At 45.4% G+C, this 24,129-nt stretch overlaps 1 protein-coding gene across 2 annotated transcripts in view; it reads right to left on the bottom strand.

Annotated features, from left to right (window-relative positions):
- Positions 1-8,821: 8,821 nt before the first annotated feature.
- Positions 8,822-24,129, bottom strand: part of NRP2 (neuropilin 2) — a 120,437-nt gene continuing 105,129 nt past the window's right edge. For both annotated transcript variants that reach the window (XM_010861026.1, XM_010861027.1), the window contains exons 16-17: positions 14,492-14,542; positions 8,822-12,145 (exon numbers count right to left, since the gene is read on the bottom strand). In XM_010861026.1, coding sequence (XP_010859328.1) covers positions 11,841-12,145; positions 14,492-14,542 — 356 coding nt within the window. In that variant the 3' untranslated portion in view covers positions 8,822-11,840. The remainder of the gene's footprint in view (positions 12,146-14,491; positions 14,543-24,129) is intronic.

Here is a 24,129-nt window from a genome sequence, read left to right as displayed (position 1 = left end):
GCACGGGTTCCAGGCTGGCACCCGCCTGGTTCTCCATCTGTCCATGCTTATGTCAGGAAAGGTTAGAAACACCAGAAAACCTGGGGGCCAACAGAGACAAGGCCAGGCATATCTATGGGGAAATGCACACACCCAGGCTGGAAAGCAGATGATGTGAACAGCTAAGAAAAAAGGCCTCACTTTGCTTTAATGTCATCGATGGTTGTCGGGCCGCAGAGGTCATAGCGGGTGCAGATTGCAAGGGAAGAATTTCACGTGACACTCAGGTTGAATCCGCTTCAGTTGGCCTTGGCTGCCACCGTGACCCCCTTTTTGATGAGTATAGCTGAATTAACTCCCCGCTCCCTGCCTTTGGGCTCCCCTCCTGCCATGCCACACAAATTGAAATAGTGGGGTGGCAGGTGGTGGCAGTGGGGGCTGTGTTGGGGAGGGGACCGCAGGGACCTTCCATCTTGTTAATGTAACACCTTCTTATGTGATAGGAGCTGAGAGCAGCCTGTAATGAATTTCTCCTCCTGTAATCATTCACCAGTGCGTTGTGACCCGTGTGTTTTTGCTGTGCTACACATTTCCAGACGTTCACAGGGATTTGTCAGCACCTACTAAAAATGACTTGGACATGACCCATCTCTTCGTGTGATGCCCTCCCCAGCTGCCTTTCGTCTTGGTTGAGGGAAGGAGTAGGTAGGACCACCTGGAACGGCAGCCGTAGAGTCCACGGCTGTGGTCTGATTTCAGGTCCATCTTGCTGGCAGATTAGCGCGGGCATGCCAAGTCTGTGGGTGCTCCTGTTATACTGAGCCATGTTCTTTGGTCCAAATGGTTCCAAAGTGGCCTTTGCCTTTTGCACCTGTTGTTTCTTGCTGCACAGTGAGCTGTGCAGGCAGCTTCCTTCATTGAGAAGACATGGGTGCAAATGGTGGTACAATTAGGCATCTGGGCACTCCATGGGTTCTTACCAACTCTGGTGTGAAGATGCATTGATGGCAGGGGACAAGGCTATCGTCTGAGTCATATGCACGAGTGTCACCATCTGTGACTGTAATTCTAGCCACGTGGTCAATTGTAAGAAGGGGTTTATAACCAGCTTTTACTGCATTTGTGGATCACGATGATTAAACAACAGATGGGAAACCCAACCAAGATTTCTAATCTCTACCTCTTCACTGATGGAGTGAGTGAGGGCTGAGGGAGTTACTTCATGCCCTGTGTCTAGGGCTGAGTCTATAATTAGTGTAGGCACCCCCCTGACTTTCTGTGCCTGGCTTGTACACTCATTCTTATCAGACCACAGGCATTGATTTTTGCTTTCGAAAGGATGGTCCCAGAATCCTGGAAATGTTCTAGGGAGTACAGTTCATGGTGTACAGGAAGCTTGTCAGTAAGGGTTGCCAGATAAAATGCAGGATACCCAGTTAAATTCAAATTTCGGATAAACAATAAATACCTTTTCAGTTTAGGTGTATCCCAAGGGTTACATAGGGTTTTTCTTTTGAGAGAAAAATGCTTTTAAAATATTGTGGGAAATTTATATAATGTAAAATTGACTATTTTAACCCTAAGTATAATTCAGTGAAGTGAAGTACATTTACAATGCTATGCAACCATCAGCACTATCTATTTCCAGATCTTATTCAATGTGCTAAATTCTGTAACAGTAAAACAGTAACCATTAAACAGTAACCCTCCCCACAGCAGCCACCGGTAACCTCTAATGTACTTTCTCTTTGAATTTGCCTATTCTTAGTATCTCACTTTTTAATGTATTAGGTTGGTACAAAAGTAATTGCAACTTTTGTGTTGTTGAAATTTCAGTTTGATATTGGAATACATTAAGTAAATGTGATTATGTTATACATCATTTTAATGCACATTTATCACTTGATTTATTATTTTTTTTGCTAATGACATTACTTACTATTTATTTTACATTTATTTTAGACTATGGAAATGATGTTTGACAAAAAGCAAATTAGAGTGATTTTCTTGTTTGAGTTCAAAATGGTTTGTAAAGCAGCGGAGACAACTTGCAACATCAACAAGGCATTTGGCCCAGGAACTGCTAATGAATGGACAGTGCACTGGTGGTTCAAGAAGTTTTGCAAAGGAGATGAGAGCCTGGAAGATGAGGAGCATTGTGGTGGCCATTGAAAGTTGATAATGACCAACCAAGAGCATCATTGAAGCTGATCCTCTTACAACTACGTGAGAGGTTTCTGAAGAACTCAGTGTCAACCATTCTATGGTGGTTTAGCATTTGAAGAAAATTGGAAAGGTGAAATAGTTTGATAAGTGGGTGCCTTGTGAGCTTACTGAAAATTTAAGAAATTATTGTTTTGAAGTATCGTCTTCTCTTATTCTATGCAGCAACAACAAACCATTTCTTGATCAGATTGTGACATGCGACTAAATGTGGATTTTATGACAACTGGTAATGACCAACTCGGCGGCTGGACTGAGAAGAAGCTCCAAAGCACTTCCCAAAGCCAAACTTGCACCAGAAAACGGTGTGGTCACTGGTGGCCTGCTGCCCATCTGATCCAGCACAGCTTTCTGAATCCCGGCGATACCATTACATCTGAGAAGCATGCTCAGGAAATCAATGAGATGCACCAAAAACTGCAATGCCAGCAGTCAGGATTGGTCAACAGAAAGGGCCCAGTTCTTCTCCACCACAACACCTGACTGTATGTCTCATGACCAACGCTTCAAAAGTTGAACGAATTGGGCTGCAAAGTTTTGCCTCATCCGCCACATTCACCTGACCTCTTGCTAACTGACGACCACTTCTTCAAGCATCTCGACAACTTTTGGCAGGGAAAATGCTTCCACAACCAGCAGGGTGCAGAAAATACTTTCTAAGAGTGCTTCGAATCCTGAAGTACGGATTTTTATGCTACAGGAATAAACAAACTTATTTCTCATTGGCAAAAAATGTGTTGATTGTAATGGTTCCTCTTTTGATTAATAAAGATGTATTTGAGCCTAGTTATAATAATTTAAAATTCACAGTCCAAAACTGCAATTACGCTTGCACCAACCTAATATTAGGTGATTTATTGTGCAAGGAATTGGTTTATGCAATCACGGGAGCTTCTGGGGCAAGTCTGAAATCTATAGGGCTGGTATCATGGAGGACAGGCTGCTACTCTTGAGCAGTGGGAGGAAGCCACTGTTCTTGGCATCTCCTGTTAGTGTTCCTTTTGTGTCTGGCTTAGTTCATCTTAGCATATTTTCAAAGTTCATCTATGTTGTAGCATGTATCAGAATGTCATTCCTTTTTAATGCTAAATAATATTCCATTGTATGCACACACTGTACTTTCATCTGTTGATGGACATTTGGATGGTTTTCACCTTTATGCTACTGTGAATAATGCTGCTATGAATGTTGGTGGGCAAGTATCTGTTTGATTTCCTGCTTTCAATTCTTTTGAGTCTATGTACCTGGATGTGAAATTGCTGGATCACATGGTAATTCTATATTTAACATTTTGAGGAACTGCTGTACTGTTTTTCCACAGTGGCTCATGGATATTTTTATTTGTTAAATCTGGTGATCCTCCAACTTTCCTAACAGCACTTTTAATTTGTATATATTTAACCTAGACTGTTACATTTAAACAAGTAGTGCCCATCTCCATACTGGAACTTGTGGGCATAATCTCTCAGTTTAGACTCTAGGAAACTTGCACATTTTCCACTATAGTGAGGCACAGTAGTAATAAGGAAGAACTAAAATATCTATCTTTTAGGCAGCTTGATGCCTGTTAGAAAGGAGAGTTTATACAAGTTATTCACTCATTCATTCATTTAACAAACATGTTTTGATGTTACACAGTAAGAATCAGGTATGAGTTTGGAGTCCTGATACCAAAGTGAATGAGATGCTTCTCCTTATTCCTCGCTTTTGCTCCAAGCCAGATTCCCCTCTGCTTCTGAGTCTTTGCACCTGCAGGCCCTTCTCTCTGATATGCTTTCCCTTCTGCCTTTCTCACTTATCTGATTTCAGCTCCCATTGTTCATGATGCTCAGGAAAAGCTTCCCAGAGCCTCTCACATACTCATAGCTCTTTAAACTCCCACCTTGATTGTTATGACAGATTCATGTGGTTATTTGATTTACCTATGTCTCTCTCTCGATTGTAAGCTCCCTGAAGGCAAGGACCACATCTATTATGCATATCATTGTCTCCTGGCACCTAGCAAGGTACATGTACTTGGATGTTCAGTTGTGTCTGATTCTTTGTGACCCCATGGACTGTATGTAGCCCATCAGTCTCCTCTGTCCATGGGATTCTCCAGGCAAGAATACTGGAGTGGGTTGCCATTTCCTTTGCCAGGGAATATTCCCAACCCAGGGATCAAATTGAGTCTCCTGCAGTGGCAGGCAGATTCTTTACCACTAGTGCCACCTGCAAAGCCCTAGCAAGGCACATAGTGGGCATTTAATCTATTAATAATACATGTTGATTACATGAATGAATGTATGCATGCATGCTTCCCATAAGAGTTAGTGGGACATAGATAAGTAAGCATGTCAATTTCTATGTAAATAGCTATTAGTGAAGGGCTCTGGGAAAAAGAGCAATTCTGCTGTGAAGGAATTTGGATTTGGGCCAGCTCCACAACAGAATCAATCCTGAAGATGTGCTCCTGGCCTCTCTTCAGGGGGCGGGGAGGGGGATATCTGCAAAGCTATGTGCTCACTGCTTTGAACATCACAGATTCAGACAACCGAACAGAGCTACTCCATCAGCTAAGAGGTCAGAGTTCGGGGCTCAAAATTCATTTAACCCAAATGTTCAGTTTACACCTGGAAAACATGAGATATGCCTGACTTTCTCAAGGTGACAGAACTAGAGGCAGGACTGAGGACCCTGGGTGCTGAACTCTGGGACCAGTGCTCTCTCACCTCCTCAGCATGTTCAAGTTCAAGGGGTGAGGAGCACTGGTAGACTGCAAAGCCTTCTAAAGTTTTCTTTGAACTATCACAGGAATTAAAAACAGTTGGCTGGAAATAGAAACGTGAATGCTCAAGGAGAGGTGAGATGAGGGGGTGGAGGAGGGAAAAAAGGTGAAGAGAAAAGGTCGATCCAGAAAGGCCGCCTGCCAGGGCCCTGGAGTCAAGGCTTGGCAATGCGGCAGGGCTGCCAGCGGGTGCTCGGAGAGGCTGTGCCTCAATTCCCAGCGGAGGCAGTCAAGGGCTTCAGGATGGAGATTTATTAGCAGAGCTGTGCTCCGCAGTAACCTGGCTATGGATGGCTCTGAGAGGCTGGGCAGCTGTGGAGGCTGCAGCCTGCTCTTCGCAAACAGAGCCTCCTGGCTTTCCAAGGGAGGTTTGTTTGAATTAGGGTGGGGGGGGGGCCACTCCTGACCACAGTTGCCCGAGCCTGCTGGCTTGGTGAGGGGCCCAGAACAGAGCATCCCCAAACCACCTGCCCCACTCCCGAGCTTTACCTCTCTGCTGGTGGAGGGCTGTTCTGGGTACTTCTGTGTATGTGTGGGCCAGGCTGGCTCAGGTGGCTTCTCTGCAAAGAGAGGAGCTCTGCCTACCTGGTGGCATCAGACAGAAGGAGGGATAAGGAACCACTCGCCTATGGCCAACGGTCTCTTTCTGTTGTGGCCCTTGGAAGCCGGCTGTGATACCCACATCCGGCACACACAGTTGTCCTATTGGGTTTTCTGGCTGGGAAGAGAGAGGACCCAGTTGTCCTTTTCTGGAGAAGCTACAGAAACAACTTGACCCATGGCTCCCTTGGAGGTCCCTGGCCCACCTCCAGGGAGAACAGGGAAGGTATGTGCTTCCACCAGGAGCTCCTCACAGGGGCACCCGGGAGAGCCAGGACAAGGACTGGCCTCGGTGGGTGAGCAACAGGCTTGGGGCTTCTAGGAGGTGGGAATCCAGGGACCAGCCAGCCGAACCTCTGCCACAGTCCTTGGGCTTCATCGGACCCTTCCCTTTTGTTGATGGGAACTGGCGGTTAAAGTTACTGTGAAGCTCCTGGGAGGAGGGAAGGAAATGGAGAGGACCAGCACAGGTAACATTTCCTATTCTAATCGGCAACCCTCTCCTCGCACACCCTACCCCCAGGGGAAACATTTCCCTAGGAGTTCTGTTTAGTTCGGCCTGCAACCGGATGCTGAAGCCTGTGAGAACTGGAATAGACTCATCTTTCCATGTCTTCTTTGAGTGCTCCCTCCCCCATCCCCAACACCACCACCAACGTTGCAGGGGCAAAGGAGCCTCGGGCATCCAGATGGATCCTGTTCCCCTTAAGGATGGGCCTGTTCCAACTTCATTTCACTGTCTCCCCTGAGGATTCTATAAACATTTCCAGAAGGATGCAGATAAGGGGGAAAAAAAAAAGATCTTATGTAAACACTAGATGGCTAGGGACCAGGAGGTATTAGATGGTTGGAACTTTAAAAATACCCACAACCTCGACTAAAGGAAAGTAGAAATTTACTTTCATTTTAACCTCTGTTATTGCTGCTAGGGTCAGTAAAACGGTAGAAGCAGGCATCTCAAGAGACACATGATATGATGAAGATCGCAAGAGAGGCTGAAAGGGAAGCTGCAGAGCTATGGCTGGGGTGACCTTACTGGCCAGTGAAGAATGCGGATGGGTGCATCTGAGGGCTGCCTTCTCTACACATTGTTGTTGTTCAGTCGCTCAGTCATGTCTGACTCTTTGCGACCCCATGGACTGCAGCACACCAGGCTTCCCTGTCCTTCACCATCTCCTGGAGTTTGTTCAATCAAACTCATGTCCATTGAGTCGGTGATGCCATCCAACCAATCTATAAATTAAGGAAGGCCAAAGAATGATGCAAGACAGCAACTCCTCACTGCCTAAAGAATCTTATCTGGCTGCCCAGTCTCCATACCCTCCCCACTGATGATCATGCTTTCATAGCCCCACCTTGTGGGCCTAAGAACAAGCTCTTTCTATTAGCAGGATCTCTATATGCTATATCTTCAATTGGGAAACCTTTCCCCAGGTACTTTGCTTATCTCAGTCTTCCTTGTATTTTCAGGTTATCACCTAAAATATCTGAAATATCACCTCCTCAGGGAAGCTTCCCTGATCAACCTTTTAGAGGGAGCCGCCCTGGTAATTCTTTTTAAAAATAGCTTCTAAGAGATATATTGTATTATATCAGATTCATTAGGTTCATTAAGATAATTTATTGACTATAAAAGAGGTAAGTTGTATTTAATATAATTAACCAAAATTCTATAACATTGGGGCTTCCCCAGTGGCTCAGCAGCTGAAGAATCTGCCTGAAATGCAGGAGACACAGGAGATGTGGGTTTGATCCCTGGGTCGGGAAGATCCCCTGGAGGAGGAAATGGCAACCCACTCCAGTATTCTTGCCTAGAGAATTTCATAGACAGAGGAGCCTGGTGGCCTATAGACCATGGGGTCACAAAGAGTCAGACACAACTGAGCATGTCCATACTGTAACATCTGTGTTAAATAGTTGTGCTTTACAAATAGGAACTCAAGTGACACAAATATTCTGCCTTCAGGATCTGGCAATTCTCTATCAGAGCTACATGTTTATGGCCTTCACCGAATTTACCAAAAGCAATCCTTATTTTATGTGTTTGGCTGTTTGCTTTCCGTCCACTTGACTGAAGTGTAAGCTCTAAGAGTTCACAAAATCAGGACATGCTCAAAAGCATTTCTTGAATAAACAATTGAACCAAATGTGAACTGAGCTCAGAAAGGGGGCAAATTCAGTTCAGGTACACATCTTCAAGTCTGCCATATATGTGGGGGTGGAGCAGGTAGGCTGAGAAGTTCACAGTCAAGCTTTTCACTCCTCCTCCCCTGGAAGCAGGCATCGCCTAGGAGTGTACTGGGTCTCCTTTAGCTTTCCCTGGCCAAAGTCCAGTTTGTTTTGAATCCAATAACCCACAAGTGAAAAAATCTCTGATCATTTTGTGAAGCCAGGCTACTTTTCCTTTCTCCGAGACCAGAGGTTCTTGAACTCAAAGGTGCATCTGAACCCCTGGTGGATACAGGTGTGCTCAGTTGCTTAGTCCTGTCCGACTCTAGGACCCCATGGACTATAGCCTGTCAGGCACCTCTGTCCACTGGGTTCTCCAGGGAAGAATACTGGAGTGGGTTACCATTTCTTCCTCTAGGGGATATTCCTGACCTAGGGATCGAACTCAAGTCTCCTGCATTGTAGGCAGATTCTTTACCACTGAACCACTGGGGAAGCCTGGAGGGCATGTTAAAATGTAAATCTCTAGGTCATCCTCCCAGAGTTTTTGATTTAGTAGATGTAGGGTGGAGTCTGAAAATGTACACATCCAACAGTGAGGCTAATAGTTCCGGTCCAGGGACCACACTTTGAGAAGCACTGTTATAGACCTCGAAATCACCAGAGATGTTGACAAGCGAATGTTTCAATAGACAGGAAACAGCAGGGTCAAAAATCATAGGGGACTGGTGATGTCCAGGACGGAGGAATGTTAGTAGGGCTCACAGTCTCAGAAATCTACCAGGCAAGTCTATGAGCTGAAATGGTCTACTTGGCCAGATAGCTCATTACCTGCCCGTATCATATTTTCACTTTATAAAAAGCCAGCTAGCCAATCTATTTACTAACGGCATGTAAAGGTGCTAAGAAGCATTATCCCAAGAGAGTGACCAACCATCCCGATTTGGCTGGGTTGGAGGGGTTTTCCAGGACCACAGGACTTTCAGAGCTAAAACTCAGCAACGTCTCAGGCAAACTGGGATGTTTTTGGTCACCCAAGGTGAACCTAAGTCTCTTTGTCTCCAATAAAAAAATGCAGAAAAATATCTCTGGTATAATGTTTATTTAAATAGTAATCTTAAAAAGGTTTTATACAAATCATATAAACACAGTTTGACATTGTTGTTTATTTTTTACATTGAAGAATCACAGTAAAAGCTCTCAAGTTCCCTTGATCTGGCTCAGCCAGTGGATGGTCAAATACATTTAACAGCTAACCTTGGAAAAGTTAACCTCATGTGTGACAGTTTAACTTTTCCCCTTGTTTTCTTGCCATTCATGCTCATTCCTCGGACCCTCATTCCTGTCAACTCCCCATGCCCACACCTAAGAGAGGAAGCAGCCCTGTGGTCCTGTTGACCGCCTAGTCCGGGAGAGCGTGGAGGTAATGTGTCATTCAGTACAAGGCATAAAAGGAGATCAATACTGTGAGTTGGGTTTCCCAGGGGGAAGGAGTCAAGGAGATGGGTCGGTGAGCCTACCTGCAGATAGCAACAACAAATGCACCAGGGTGTCCCCTGGCCAGGTTATAATCGGGGTCCTGTCTTACAACAGAACAGCCTCCAGGGCTGGTGAGGTATCTACATGTAGCTCTGGCTGGCCTGCTTTTGTTTAGCATCCGGAGCCCACTCAAGGGCTCAAACCAGCCAATGGTGAATATGGATATAGGACATTAGAGGGATGCAGGTTGAGTTGTACATAACTGAGAGGTGAACTGCGGGTCGGAGACAAGGCTGGTCTTTGGGGAGTTGATGAATGGCCCACGGGACTTGAGAAGGCCAGGGCCCTCAGTGTCAACTTTTGAACTCTCTTCTTCTGCAGGTTAACTCTGGAAACCCTTGGACGTGCTAACTTCTGGAACACTGAGTTACACGGGAAGGCGAAGAGGAAGTGGGCTAATTAAGAACTTACTTCTGCCACACACTCAGCTCAGGAGGGCCTGAAGCTAAGGCCTTGGGCTTGACAGCTTCACTTGTCACCTCTAACTACCACTGTGCCAACGAGTGCCAAGATCAGCAGTGACACTCGGGCCTAGGTCAAAGTCACAACACCACCACTGAGTCCCACGTGACCATTCACATACACAGTAGATACAGAGAACTCAAAGACTGGCAAAGACACACACACATAGGAATAAATAGCTGTTGGTATGAACTCTCCCTCTCTTCACACAGAACACTGTGACATTACCATTTGAACTAGCATTTTCATAAGTTAACATCGAAAGGAACCAGCCGGTCCCATTCACCCTTCCCCTTTCACCTGGGTATGAGACAAATGACATCGTGGGTGACCATAGCAGCAAAAAATGGTCTGACAGTTCACCACTGATTCACAATAGGCTGGGCATACTGTTTGGGTTTCAAATGTATTTCCAGCACACAGGCAAGCTGTAGGCGTTACTACAAAATCAAGATTTGGATCCTGGCGTGGACAATCTTCTCCTTCACACAGTTTCATGCGATTCCAGATGCCTCCCCTTCTAGAGCAGTTGAGAGTCATCTAGGGCTATGATTACCACTCGGGTGGCAGGCCTTACTCCATCCATAGGATGAGTGGTGTGGGGGAAGCTGGGTGTGGAGCCACTGGGTGAGGGAAGAGGAATAGAGGAATGCCTTAACTCGTATGGTATTCACTGATTTCTACATAGAAGGAAAATACATATTTTTCTTCATTTTTCAAGGCACTTAATAAAAAAAAAATACATAAATTGGTGTGTGTGTGGGTGGGTGGATGTAAGAACACAGGTCTCTCTGGGGTTGAAGCAGCATTAGCATTTTGGTCCACAGGGCGTGCAGACTTTTGGTTAGAAGCAGCTCTCAGGCATTGCAGTGCTGCTGATGCTTCTGAAAGGTGGAGGTGGTGGCTGTCACCCCAAGGAGAAGTCTGTGTTTACTAGCCTAACAGAGACGGATGTATCAGAATGTCTTTTCCAGTCCTCTCAGTCTTTGCGATCACATGACCACAGACGATGGACTTCTTTTTCTCTCTCCACTGTTCTCTTCCTTTCCCGTCAGTTGTCACTAGTGATGTCTCACTGATGGACAAACATACTGATAGCTTATATTTCCCCCGCCCCATCTCAGAGAATGTCAGACAATGCTGTTTCCTGGGGCTTAAGAGACCTGACAGTGAGCGTGTATGCATGGGTGTACATGTGTGTGCATGCGTGTATGTCTGTGTGCGTGTGGGGCACGTGTGTATGCTTTAGAAGAACAAGGACGAAGGAAAAGAAAAAGCAAAACCACCACCAGAGGCCCCACAAAGTAGCCTCACAGCCACACGTTCTGGGTCTAGACTGAATGAATGGCTCCTATTCACAAAGCACGTTAAGGCTTGTCCGCTTCTAACATGGAGGCGCTTCTACGGATTTTGACGTGTGAAGTTTTCTTTCTGGTTTGTTTTAAATCGCATATAAGAAAGAGCTGTTCATGCTGACCCTAAAATGGCAATTTTCCCCTGGATAAAAAAAGTTAAAGGCAACAACATCCTACCGAAATGCTAGGACTGGAAACGGCAGCTTGTCAAGTTGGCTGGCAGAAGCTATACCACAGCAAATCCCGGAAGTCATGAGACGATCGGAGGGTGGGATAAACTGGACGGCTTTTTGGGGGAATTTATTTTCTAAAGATGGAGAGTCTGAAAAGACTTTTTGCTTTCCAAGCGTTGATTAGGAAGAAAAAGCAGAGACTACTGATCACCACTCTGCTCTATTCTGGAAAAGTCATTCTCTTCTGCCTCTTTGAGTTGCTCACAGACCAAAGAAATAAAACAGAATTAGTAACAAACTCACAAACAAAATAGAACTGTGACCACCAAAGAGATGAGCACCCATCCTTGTCCCAGCAAATGATTCAGTCACGTGGTCTCAGGTGGGTCCCAACCCCCTGAAAGACTGCATTTCCCTGCTTCCCTCGACTCGCCTGTTCTGTCCACACCTTCAGTATTCTGGATCGGTTGGATCGAGATTATGGCATTCAGTTTCCAAAGGGAAAAAAAATTGTAATTTCCACTAGCCCCTCTTGCTGGAATGAAATGTCAGGTGCGATTTGGGTGCAATCTGTCAGGCCTCTGAGCAGCACTTCTGGTGGTTCATCTTGACCTTGTGCTTGAGGCCGTCGTAGAGCTCGAAGTTGTAGTTCTCCAGCGTGGTGCAGCTGCGGGAGCTCAGGCCAGAGTAGGAACAGGTGCAGTAGAGCAGAAGCCCCGCACATGTGGCCCCGAGGAGGACGCCCAGCGAGCTCATGGCAATGATGGTGATGAGAATGGGGTCTAGAGTGTAAAGCCAACTCTTCTCTTTGTCAGCCAGAGGGGCCCCAGACCCGGAGGTTGGGGAAGAAGAGTTGCTCCAGTCCACTTCGTAGTCATCTAGGATGTAAAGGACACGAGAGACTGCAGACACTGCTTCTTTTAGAAATAACTGAGACTCCCCCCATCCCAGTTCAGAGGTTTTTCAGAACCTGAGGCTGAGCTGTTCGACACTGGTACTATACTGAAAGTGAAAGTCGCTCAGTTGTGTCTGACTCTTTGTGACTCCATGGACTATACAGTCCACGGAATTCTCCAGGCCAGAATACTGGAGTGGGTAGCCTTTCCCTTCTTCAGGGGATCTTCCCAACCCAGGGATCAAACCCAGGTCTCTTGCATTGCAGGCGGATTCTTTACCAGCTGAGCCAAAAGGGAAGCCCTGCTTGGCTTCAAAACCCAGCCCCACCTTGTCCTAGTTGTGTAACCTTGGGCAAGTTATTTGGTTTCTCTTTGCCTCAGTTCATTCATCTGTGAAATGGCACTACTAATAACCTCACAGGGTTGTTAGGAGGTTTGAATGAATTAACATTTGCACAGTGCTTGGTGTCCAGCACAAAGTAAGTATGGTCTAAGTATCTGATACTTAAACAGTCTGAGTCAGAGTAAGTGAGCTTAGATTTTCACAGGGTGCCTTTAGAGCTCTTGGAATGGCCCTCTGTTCTGTACACCCTTCTTCCTTTGTCTCCTTACCCCTTGTCTCCTTACCTCCAGCTGCTTCATGTTAAATCAAAGAACAGGCTGAGACTATTTCAACATGACAAGTTCTCCAATTTGGCATTCCTGGCCACCCAAGCAGTAGATTTTTTTTTTTTTTTTTTGATCCACCAGGCCTCACGACCTAAACTTTACCTTACTGCTATGTGTTACAGATTCAGATGTTGAATTCTGACCCCTAGTACCTCACAATGTGACCTTACCTTGAGGATAGGTCTTTACTGAGGTAGTCAAGTTAACATGAGGTCCTTAGGATGGGCCCTAATCTAGTATGACCAGTGTCCTTGTAAAAAGGGGAAATCTGGAGGCAGATACAGGTGGGAGAATACCATGGAAACATGTAGATGGCCATTTACAAGCCAAGGAAAAAGGTTTGGTCCACATCCTTCCCTCACAGGCCACAGAAGAAGCCAGCCCTGTGGGTACCTTGATCTTGGACTTCTAGCCTCCAGAACGGTGAGAAAATAAATTTCTGTTGTTTAATCCACCCAGTTTGCAGTATTTTATCATGGCCACTCAAGCAAACTAATGTATTTCTGTAGCGTGATCAAGGCATGACCACATCTCTGGCAAATTTTGTGGGATTTCCTAATAATCCCATGAAGAAGGCAGGGTGATACTATAATTTGAAAAAAATAGATGAGGAACTGAGGCTTTGAGAAATTAAGTGATTAGGTAACTCACTCAAGTGCCCAGAGTTAGCAAAGAGTTAAACTAGGACTAGAAATCAGGCTTTCTGCATCCTCATCTTTTACTCTTTCTACCCCATCTAGGGCTTCTGCTGCTTGATCTATCACAGCCTTTCTGTGAAGGCCAGTTGTGCAGCTTTGCCCATAAAAGGAACGTTAGACCAGGCTTTGCAGGGGGAGTCTGCATTCAGTTAACAAGGTACTGTTTGGGTTAGTCACTCTGTTTCTATAACTACACTTGAAGTGTTTGATTAAGGTCAGGTTAAAAAAAGCAGCTCTATAAACTGCTCTTCTTAAAGGCATCAGTCTTGGTCTAAAGCTGCTCTTTGAGGCGAACCTTAGTGATCTCTCTTGGAGATCAACTCCGGTTCTCAGAGACGCCTAGAGAGACCTGTGCTCCTCTGAGTGAAGGAAAGATATTACATCTGGGTGTTTGCTCAGCGCCCCTCCAGTCAGGACTCCTGCTTCAGCCTCATGGAATATGTGTATTTGAAGTAGGAAAACAGAGCTTGGAATAAGTATGAAAAATGAGATAGGTAGTGTGGATGAGACCTAAATCCTGCAACGAGCCCCACCTTGGTTCCTGAAAGCCATGGAATCAGAAATCTCAGCAGGCCTGAAGGAATGTTCACACTGACAGTTATCCACTAAGCCCTTTTTGGAAGTAGGTCAATGGGTTCAAGCAGTTTCATGTATAGAGGAGCCTGGCTTTCACTTCTAAAGGGTTTATTCAGATTTGAAGTTCATCGGTGTCAAAAGTTGCCCCAAGTAGGGGACCTATTTCAGATTAGGCAGAGGAAGCTCAATAAACTTTCTAACTCTGTAAATTTGACTTTGATAGAGAAATTGATGGCTTCTTCATTCCTCTCTGGATTCTTGTCACATATTTCTGGCTGATAGTTCTGAATTCTGGCCCTCTTATACCCTGGGCATTATTTTTGTTGATAGCTTTATAGCCAAACTTGACTTTCATGATTATCTTCTAAATCATAACAACACTTACCATCAATTTCATCCTCGTAGCCCTCTCTCCCATGTATTTCTGGGATGTCCACTATAACAAGAAAGAAAATTTTAAAAAATCAGTCATAACAGGCTTGAGTGGCTAAAAGGCAGAGATGCCACCTTGCTGAAAATGACTCCCCAGCATTGTGGGAAGCTAAAAAATCGCATCTGCTTCTAGATCATTTAGTATTGCAGATTACTGGATCCGTCCCCCTTCAAATGACTTGACTTCACTTCCAACAACAACCAGAAGAACAGAAACAATAAGAAAGGCCTTAAGTGCCCAGTAGATGCTCTCTTGTATCTTTATAATAACTGTTATTTACAACCAATGTAGGTCTGAGTTTTATCTAAGGCAACTTCAGTGGTCTCTCATGTCCATCATCAGTCACATGACTGTAATGTTCATCTGGTATAGCACACGACCCCTCCTCATGAATGCATCTAAGTGGACACAAAGCATAAGAGTATAAAAGTTTCTCCTCTGGATTGCAATAAATGTAATTTAAGTCACATTTCATCATTATATGTTTTAATGTATTTATAGAACTAGAACTGGAAAGAATGTTATAACGCCTGTCCACCCCCACATATCCATGCTAATACTTTTCTCTTTCCTTCCCAATCTATTTTTCCCATTGGCTTTCTTCACGGTTTAGAATAGATCAAAAAAAAAAAAAAGAATAGATCAAACATAGGCACCCAACCTGACTCGCCCAGGCTTGAATAGAGCTAAGTTAATTTACTCCGAATTTTCTCCAGTATTATCACTGTCTATCTTTTTCTTTTTTTATGATAATTTTTTTGGGGGAAGGGGGGTGGCTAATACAGGTCTCTATTTACTTTGCTGTCCATCTTATAGAAATCAGAGCCAATGGAAATTACCTGTCTAAAAGGGTAAAATATTTAAAAAAGAGAATCAAATATGTGGTGAAGAACAGGGTCTTATCATTTCTTCCTGTCTTATGAGTTAATTATGCCTGTCGGCTATCAGGTCAAAGTGGCACCAGCGAATGTATGTGGCCCTTCAGAAATTTCATTCAACTCAAAGTCAGGTGAGCTACCTTGATGTCAGCACTATAAATTTATATCCAAAAAAGTCAAGACTGAACACAAACTCAAGCTTCCAAAGAGCTAAACTATCAAACAAGAGGAACAAAAGGACTTCAGACCAGCCTGAACATCTCCCTCATCCACACAAAATCTCAGGGAAGATCTACTTGATCATGACCTGAACTGAGGATCGATCCATCACTGCCACGCTTGGCATTCAGTCTTTCTCTGGAGGCAGAGGTTTTCATTCCGTTAGAAGTCTTCCTCATTCCTGGCCAAAGTGCTAAAGCACAATCTCATCCTCTTCGTCACCAGTGAAGGATGTGTAAAACAAAATGCCAAGACCCCACTGGAAAGGATGAATGCCACGTGGCACCGATCCTCCATAAATCCAGTCTGTTCCTGGCGTGTTTGTAGCACAGCAACTCGTACCTGCAAGCCCCGCCAACTTCCGCACCTCAGTGCCCATCCCTACACTATTCTCCAGGCCTCTACAATGCAGTCTGTGCCCTTGGAATGAAGACGGAAACATGAATCAACAAGAGGCAGGTGGTATCTGTCATAGGGATCAAATCAGGCTCATGGAAATTAACTCTGAGGTTTTTTTTTTTTTTAAATCTTACGAGAAAAACAAACATGGAAGAAAACCATCACATTTCTAACAATTAATCATATTTATGGGATGCTTATATGTCTTAACACCTTCATGGTTAAAAGAAGCAGAACACTGGATAAGAAAGAATATGTGGATCAACCCAGGATGAAAACTGCAGGGCTCCTGCCAGTGACTTTTGGGCCAAATCCTGTTCTTGCTTTTAGGGATTCCATCTCTGCCAAGGATGTGACAAAGTTTTGGAGGCTAGAGTGCCATCTTGCTCCATCTCACACCCTCAGGGAAGAATTCTTAACACACTATTGATCACCAGCTGGAAAGGAGTGGATGTAGCATTGATCTTGGAGGAAAAAGGGTAAGAGGATGGTAATGACTATGAGAACATTTTGTCCCAGGAGATCACAGCCACTTGTCTCTGTGGGCAGAGGACTGGATGAGATGACCCTCCCCCCCGCCCCCCCCCAAAAAAAGGTCCATTTTTAAGGTTCTATGAAATTGATTACCCAGATGTGGCTGAGATTTCTGCACCTGGAGGATCAAAGGCTACTTCAGGTGAAGAACACTTTAGAGGCTTGACTTGGCTTTTTGCATAATCACTGCTCCCAGGAGTTTGGGTGAGTGGGAAGGGGTCAAAAAAAGGATAAGTTAATCAACATTTTCAAAAGCGCATCTGTTTATGAAGCCTTAAAGAAAGAATGACCCACTGGGGAAAACCCCAATAAAGGGAACATTTGTACAAAAAGCCATTTACTTTGATAGCAATTTTCTCTAGTCCCTTTGCTAATATTCTTGATATCTGTGTTTGGTTAAGAGCTTTCTTTCTCAGAAGCCTCTTTGCTCTTCATGGGCCACTTTCCTTTTCTGTTGAGGCCAAGAGAGAAACTTCAGCCTGTTTCCTCAGAATGCTGGCAGGGTGTGTGGATGTCCACTGGGTCCCTGTAGTTCTAGTAAAGAAAAGGCAAGGGTGGGTTGGAAGGAGGAGGAGTGAGCCAGGAACTCAAGGCAGAGACTGGAAGCAGCACCTTCCCAGGCAGGGGACATAACAGCCAGCGAATGAAGACCTGGCTGGAGAAGAGAGGCAGAGCAAGGACCTGGAACTTAACTTTTTAAATGAGGAAAAACTTGGGAGAGGACATTCCAGGACTCTTTTAGGAGGTGTGTGTGTTTGTGAGTGGGTTGACGGAGAGTGCAGTGAGCCCCACCTTTAAAAGAACGCAGATCAGGAATGCATCTTACCACCCACACGACTTCCACTTTCAACCTTTGTGCTTACATGACCCTGCTTCCTTCTGGGCCCCCGTGTGGATTCAAGCTCAGGTCAGTCTGACTCCAAAACCTGAATTCTGACTCTCAGTACTGTACTGGGGCCAGAGAAGACCCTCTTCCTTCAACTCCTCCACCTGCGCACACAAATTCTCTGGCTATGGGCAGAACAGTGCATTTCACCTAAATCATCCCTGTGTGCGTGTGTGCTCGGTCACATCCGACTCTTTGTAGCCCTCCAGGCTCCTCTGTCCATGGAATTCTCCAGGCAAGAATACTGGAGTGGGTTGCCATTTCCTCCTCCAGGGGAATCTTCCCTACCCAGGGATCAAACCCACGTCTCTTGCATTGGCAGACGTCTTCTGTATCACTGCACCACCTGGGAAGACCATTCCCATAGAGAAAACAGTCTGCCTTGTCTTCATCCCAGTGGGCTGGATACACAGTGTCTGGGTGTTTGCCTGCATTGCTGGCTCACCACCTTGATGGGAACTCACCAGGACTTCTCATGAACGTGAGGATGTGGTGATCTGAAATTTGGGGCTTCATGTTTTTCATGATAGACATTATCCAGAGAGGGAAGGCGGGCTTTCATTGTTCTTCATAGAGCAGTGTTCACTTACTGACTACCAGCCAATCAGCCAATTCTCATTAAGAGGGTCGACTACGTGCCAGGGAGCCATACAGAGGAGTTTGGGAAATGAAGATGTATGGGACCTGGTGTCTACAACCAAGGCCCTTCAGTGTGACTGGGAAGCAAGGACTCACCATGCCAAAATAGCACAAAAGAAAGAGGGCTGTTGCGGAGGGACCTCAAAGTGCTGATGGAGTTGGGGGCAGGGATTGGGCAAATGAGGGTGGGCCACTGCTGGGAAAAATGTGGGAGGATGAGGCAGCAGCTTTGGAATGGAGGCTGCTGCCAGGAGTGGGGAGAGGATGGGGAGTCCAGCTCCTTTCTCTGATGGGTATGGACTGTCTCAAACATGGCACCTGAGCCTTTAAGCTTTTACACTGATCTCTTGGTTTGGGGCGTGAATTCATTTTTTTTAGATCCACTGAAGAATTCAAAGAGATTGCCTTGCCTGGTCACAGATCTCCTCCTTATATGTCCCTACATCAGAGTCACGTCTCTGCCCACCTCCCTGCACCGGCTACTGCAGACCAGCAGAGCAAGAGGAAGAAGAACTCATGAGTGCCTGGAAGGTAGCTGAACAGAATTTTGAGAAACTAAGTGATTAGAGTAGCCACTACTTAGAAAACAAACAAAAAACCCAATTCAGGAAAACCTGGTCATTTTCATATTGACATTGCATCTCAGGCCAAATGGTCCACTCGTTTCCCTTAGCATTGCGGAGAGGTGCGTTAGGTACCCAGTGAAGAGTGAGTCAAGGTCTTACCTGTCTCCTATTATCCTGATTTTCCTATAGTGGCTAGTTACTAAGACATCCTCTGGACTGTTCAGCAACCCCCCTCCACCCAGGAAGAGTTGAATATTCTCCAGCATCCTTGTCAGTAAATTGCAAAGGTACAGCACAAAAGAGGAACAGCCATACCAGTCACGAACCGAGCCTACTCTAGGGAGATGTGTATCTCCCAGAGGGGTTTGGAACACTGCCTGGCAGTGTAAGACCACACATGCCAGGCAGGGGAAATACCCCAGACACTCCAGCCTGCAAGTGGAAAATTCCCCCCGAGTGTGGTGTAGGTCTCAAACAAAAATGCTTTCTCTCATTTAGATTTTCCTTCCCACCCTTCCTCTCTCTTTACACACAGACAGACAGACAGACAGACAGACAGACACACACACACACACACACACATTTTGCTCTCTCCCTCATCTTTTTCTTTCCCTTCCTAAATTAGGATCCTTTGGGGTTAGAATGTTTTTCTGCAGTTACAGAAAAATTTGACCTTCCCTTTCACTACATCTCTCATATGCTGTGGTCACTGCAACTGTATTTTCATTGACATTGTTCTGTTTAGTTTTTATATCAAAAAAAAGAGCTTCACAAGATCACTAAGAGAGTGAGAAGTCTGCCCCAAACCACTGGCTGCTTTTAGATAAATGGTTGAAGATCATCCTCGGGTCACTTGCACACTGATCAGGACACCAACATATGCTTGCTGGCTTTTCTCTGAAGAGTTTCTTCCAGGCCAGCTCCGAGCAGTGGCTTGAGAGGCCTGGTGGGAGCAGATGACAGATTGGCCACCCAGAACATGCAGTGGACACACTCAGGACTGCACCTGGAGGGGAGCACTTCGGGATATGGAGGAGCATTGGGCTGGGAGCACTGCCCTGGGAGCAGATTGCCTGCTCATCAGAGTTCCACCACTCCACTCAGGTGTGGGGGCTAGGATGAGCATCTAAGCACCCTGTGTCTCAGCTTCTTCCCCTGTACAGTGAGCACCAGTGTTCTTTCCTGCCCAAAAACCCTATTGTCTTTACAGGAAGACAATGAGAAAGCTACGATGGTCTTTCTTTTGAGGGCTGCCTGAAAAGGCCGATATTAGATAAGGCAGCTTTTGCAGAAAAGAGCTCACTGCCCCAGTCTTTACCCCAGGTCTGTCCTCTTCTGGGTGTGTCCCACCTGAAGTCGTCCACCTTAAGTTCTGTGGGGATGGAGAAGACCACGCAACAGACAGGCGGGGGGAAACCACGAGACCCCACGTTTTCAATACTTGCTCATTTGGCTTAGAAATCAATCCTGCTAACTGGCAACTGAAGAACTGACAGATCAGGTAAATAGTGTACCAAATTTGAAGACTCCACCTTAGCTAAGGTGGGGCTGATAAAACCAGGTGAGAAGCCACTTAAACCACATGTCCACTCAACCCATCAAACTGCAATCAGCTTTTAAGACAAGGATCAAAGACATGCCTACACAGGAAATCATTGAAATCATTCATTTTCACAGGTACCAAGTGTCATCACTTCTATTCAAAGAGGAAGAAATTGAGGAAGGAGAGTAGAAAAATGCAATAAGTCATTGAAGAGCTCAGCAGCAGACCTGAGAGTCAGCCACATTTTCGACACCTTGTTTGGGGCTGTGATTTATTTGGGATTAGCTCTTGGCCACTGAGAGTCCTTGTTGAGTTTGATTCCAAGTTCCTGAAGCCCTCAGGTCAGTTAAATCACTGGACCACTCACATGGGAGTGGCCTTCAGAAAATCCTCTCAGCCACTTTGTTTTGATCCCAGCAGGAGAAGCAACACTGTGATCTAAACAAATGAGAAATCATGAAGGGCTAACAGATATTTCTTGGCTCTTCAATGTGTTTAATTTGATTTACTATTTAGTATTGGCTGAAGGTTCCTACTCCCTACCACACTTAATTTCCCTAATTCAGTTTGTTCATCCCCAGTTGCCATAAGGAGCCAAAAGTTCAGATGTAGATCAAAATTTTGCCAAACCCCCTCCATTAGAGTCAGGCTACTTGAGAGCCCTTCATCCCGTGCTGGGTTTGGCTTGAATTTAGAAACACCACCAGAAGATCTTTTATCATGGGTTTTTATCTCTTGAACTATAGCCAAATGTATGCAAAGTCATGGAAAAATTTTTTTTTGCAGTTTTCAAATGGTTTCAAGCAGGAAAAGAAAAGGGGGCTTGATCTGTGATATTTAAGAAGACTTTGAACATGATTTTCAATTATTTTTAGTTGAATTATCAGAAGGAAACACTAAAAAGGACTGAAAATATAGACTACAAATGAGAAGGTTGTGAAATGACCTAATAATACTTTGAAGTGTGGAGGTGGATGAGCATCTGAGGCCAGAATGGCTCCACTGAGCCCCAATAATCCACATGAAAATAAGAAAAGGGAGGCAGCCAGTAAAATGTTTAATTATAGATGGAGGCTTCATGATTGTGTAGGCTGGAAAAAACCCAGTAATGCTGATGGAGGAAAATTCTGGAATCTCTCCTTTGCTCTGCTTGTTGTTGTTCAGTTGTGTCCGACTCTTAGACCTGCAGCATGCCAGGCTTCCCTGACCTTCACTATCTCTCTGAGTTTGCTCAGACTCATGTCCATTGAGTTGATGATGCCATTCAACTATCTCATCCTCTGTCATCTCCTTTTCCTCCTCCTTCAGTCTTTCCCAGCATCAGGGTCTTTTCCAATGAGCTGGCTCTTCACATCATGTGGCCAAAGTATTGGAGCTTCAGCTTCAGCATCAGTCCTTTCAATGAATATTCAGGGTTGATTTCCTTTAGGACTGACTGGTTTGATCTCATTGTTGTCCAAAAGACTCTCAAGTCTTCTCTAGCATCACAGTTCAAAAGCATCAATTCTTCAGCACTCAGCCTTCTTTATAGTCCGACTCTCACATCCTTACATGACTACTGGAAAAGCCATAGGTTTGACTAGATAGACCTTTGTTGGCAAAGTGATATCTCTGCTTTTTAATATGCTCTCTAGATTTGTCATAGCTTTTCTTCCAAACATCAAATGTCTTTTAATTTTGTGGCTGCAGTTACCATTTGCAGTGATTTTGAGGCCCAAGAAAAGAAAATTTGTCATTGTTTCCACTTTTTCCCCATCTATTTACCATGATGGGACCAGATGCCATGGTCTTTGTTTTTTTGAATTAGGTTTTAAGCCAGCTATTTCACTCTCCTCTTTCACCCTCATCAAGAGGCTCTTTAGCTACTCTTCGCTTTCGTTGCTCTAGATCTTTGAAAAATCAGAGATGTTCTTCATTACTGTAAGTGGAAGCCCCAACTTTAGGTTTGGTCTCCGGTATAAATGCAACAGGGCTTCCCAGGTGGCGCTAGTGGTCAAGAATCTGCCTGTCAATGCAGGAGACATAAGAGAGGCGGGTTCAGTCCTGGAGTCAGGAAGATACCTTGGAGGAGAGCATGGCAACCCACTCCCATATTCTTGCTTGGAGAATCCCACGGACAGAGGAGTCAGGTGGGATACAGTCCCTAGGGTTGCACAAAATCGGATGACTGAAGTGACTTTGCACGCACGCATGCACACGAAGGATCTGACATGCTTTTCTGGTGGGAGGCCTTGGTGGAGGGAGGTGAAGAAAGTATAAGGATGCCCGAGGATGAGAAAAGGGGCCACCAAGAGAAGGGGAAGATGGACTTCCCTGGTGGTCCAGTGGTTAAGAATCCATCTGCCCATGCAGGGGACATGAGTTCGGTCCCTGATCCAGGAAGATTCTACCAGATGTGAAGCAACAAACCCCGAGCACCCCGACTACCAAAGCCTCAGTACCTGGAGCCTGTGCTCTGCAACAAGAGAAGCCACTGCAACGAGTAGCCCTTGTACTGCAATGAAGAGTAGCCCTTGCTTGCCGCAACTAGAGAAAAGCCCTCACAGCAAAGAAGACTCAGTGCAGCCAAAAATAAAAAAAAATTAAAAAAATACATTAAAAAAGTAAAGACAGGAGAGGTGCAGAAGGGGAACAGTGGGGGCTAAAGATGAACCACACTCAATCCAATCGCGCATAGGTCAGTGGGGACAGGTCCTCCTTGAGGAAAGAGGATGTGACAGTGGCCTTGTTCAGAGCCAGGAAGCTACGGCAATGGTGAGGGCTAAGGCTTCCCATAGACAGCATTACGAGCTTGTGCTCCTCGTCTTCAGTTGGCCAAGGCGGATGAAGCACCATGGGGCTCCTTGGGCCCCCCACATCAGCCCCTGTCTAGGTCCTAGTGGCTATCTTTTCACCTCAGTACCAGCTTCCCAGGTGGTGCTGGTGGTAAAGAACCTGCCTGCCAACTCAGGAGACATACGAGATGAGAGTTCCATCCCTAGGTGGGGAAGATTCCTGCAGTAGGGAATAGCTACCCACTATATGCAGATGATGGAGAAGGCAATGGCACCCCACTCCAGTACTCTTGCCTGGAAAATCCCATGGATGGAGGAGCTGGTGGGCTGCAGTCCATGGGGTCGCTAAGAGTTGGACATGACTGAGCGAGTTCACTTTCACTTTTCACTTTCATGCATTGGAGAAGGAAATGGCAACCCACTCCAGTGTTCTTGCCTGGAGAATCCCAGGGACGGGGGACCCTGGTGGGCTGCCGTCTATGGGGTTGCACAGAGTCGGACACAACTGAAGCGACTTAGCAGCAACAGCAGCATATGCAGATGACACCATCCTTATGGCAGAAAGTGAAGAGGAACTAAAAAGCCTCTTGATGAAGGTGAAAGTGGAGAGTGAAAAAGTTGGCTTACAGCTCAACATTCAGAAAACAAAGATAATGGCATCTGGTCCCATCACTTCATGGGAAATAGATGGGGAAACTGGAAACAGTGTCAGACTTAATTTTTTGGGGCTCCAAAATCACTGCAGATGGTGATTGCAGCCATGAAATTAAAAGATGTTTACTCCTTTGAAGCAAAGTTATGACCAACCTACATAGCATATTCAAAAGCAGAGACATCATTTTGCCAACAAAGGTCCGTCTAGTCAAGACTATAGTTTTTCCAGTGGTCGTGTATGGATGTGAGAGTTGGACTGTGAAGAAAGCTGAGCACCAAAGAATTGATGCTTTTGAACTGTGGTGTTGGATAAAACTCTTGAGGGTCCCTTGGACTGCAAGGAGATCCAACCAGTGCTTTCTAAAGGAGATCAGTCCTGGGTGTTCTTTGGAAGGACTGATGCTAAAGCTGAAACTCCAGTACTTTGGCCACCTCATGAGAAGAGTTGACTCACTGGAAAAGACTCTGATGCTGGGAGGGATTGGGGGCAGGAGGAGA

The sequence above is a fragment of the Bison bison genome, unplaced genomic scaffold (assembly GCF_000754665.1).
Source record: "Bison bison bison isolate TAMUID 2011002044 unplaced genomic scaffold, Bison_UMD1.0 scf7180017864471, whole genome shotgun sequence".
Classification (NCBI taxonomy): Eukaryota; Metazoa; Chordata; class Mammalia; order Artiodactyla; family Bovidae; genus Bison; species Bison bison.
The sequence above is the reverse complement of the archived record's forward strand: the minus strand, read 5'-3'. Positions and strand labels throughout refer to the sequence as shown.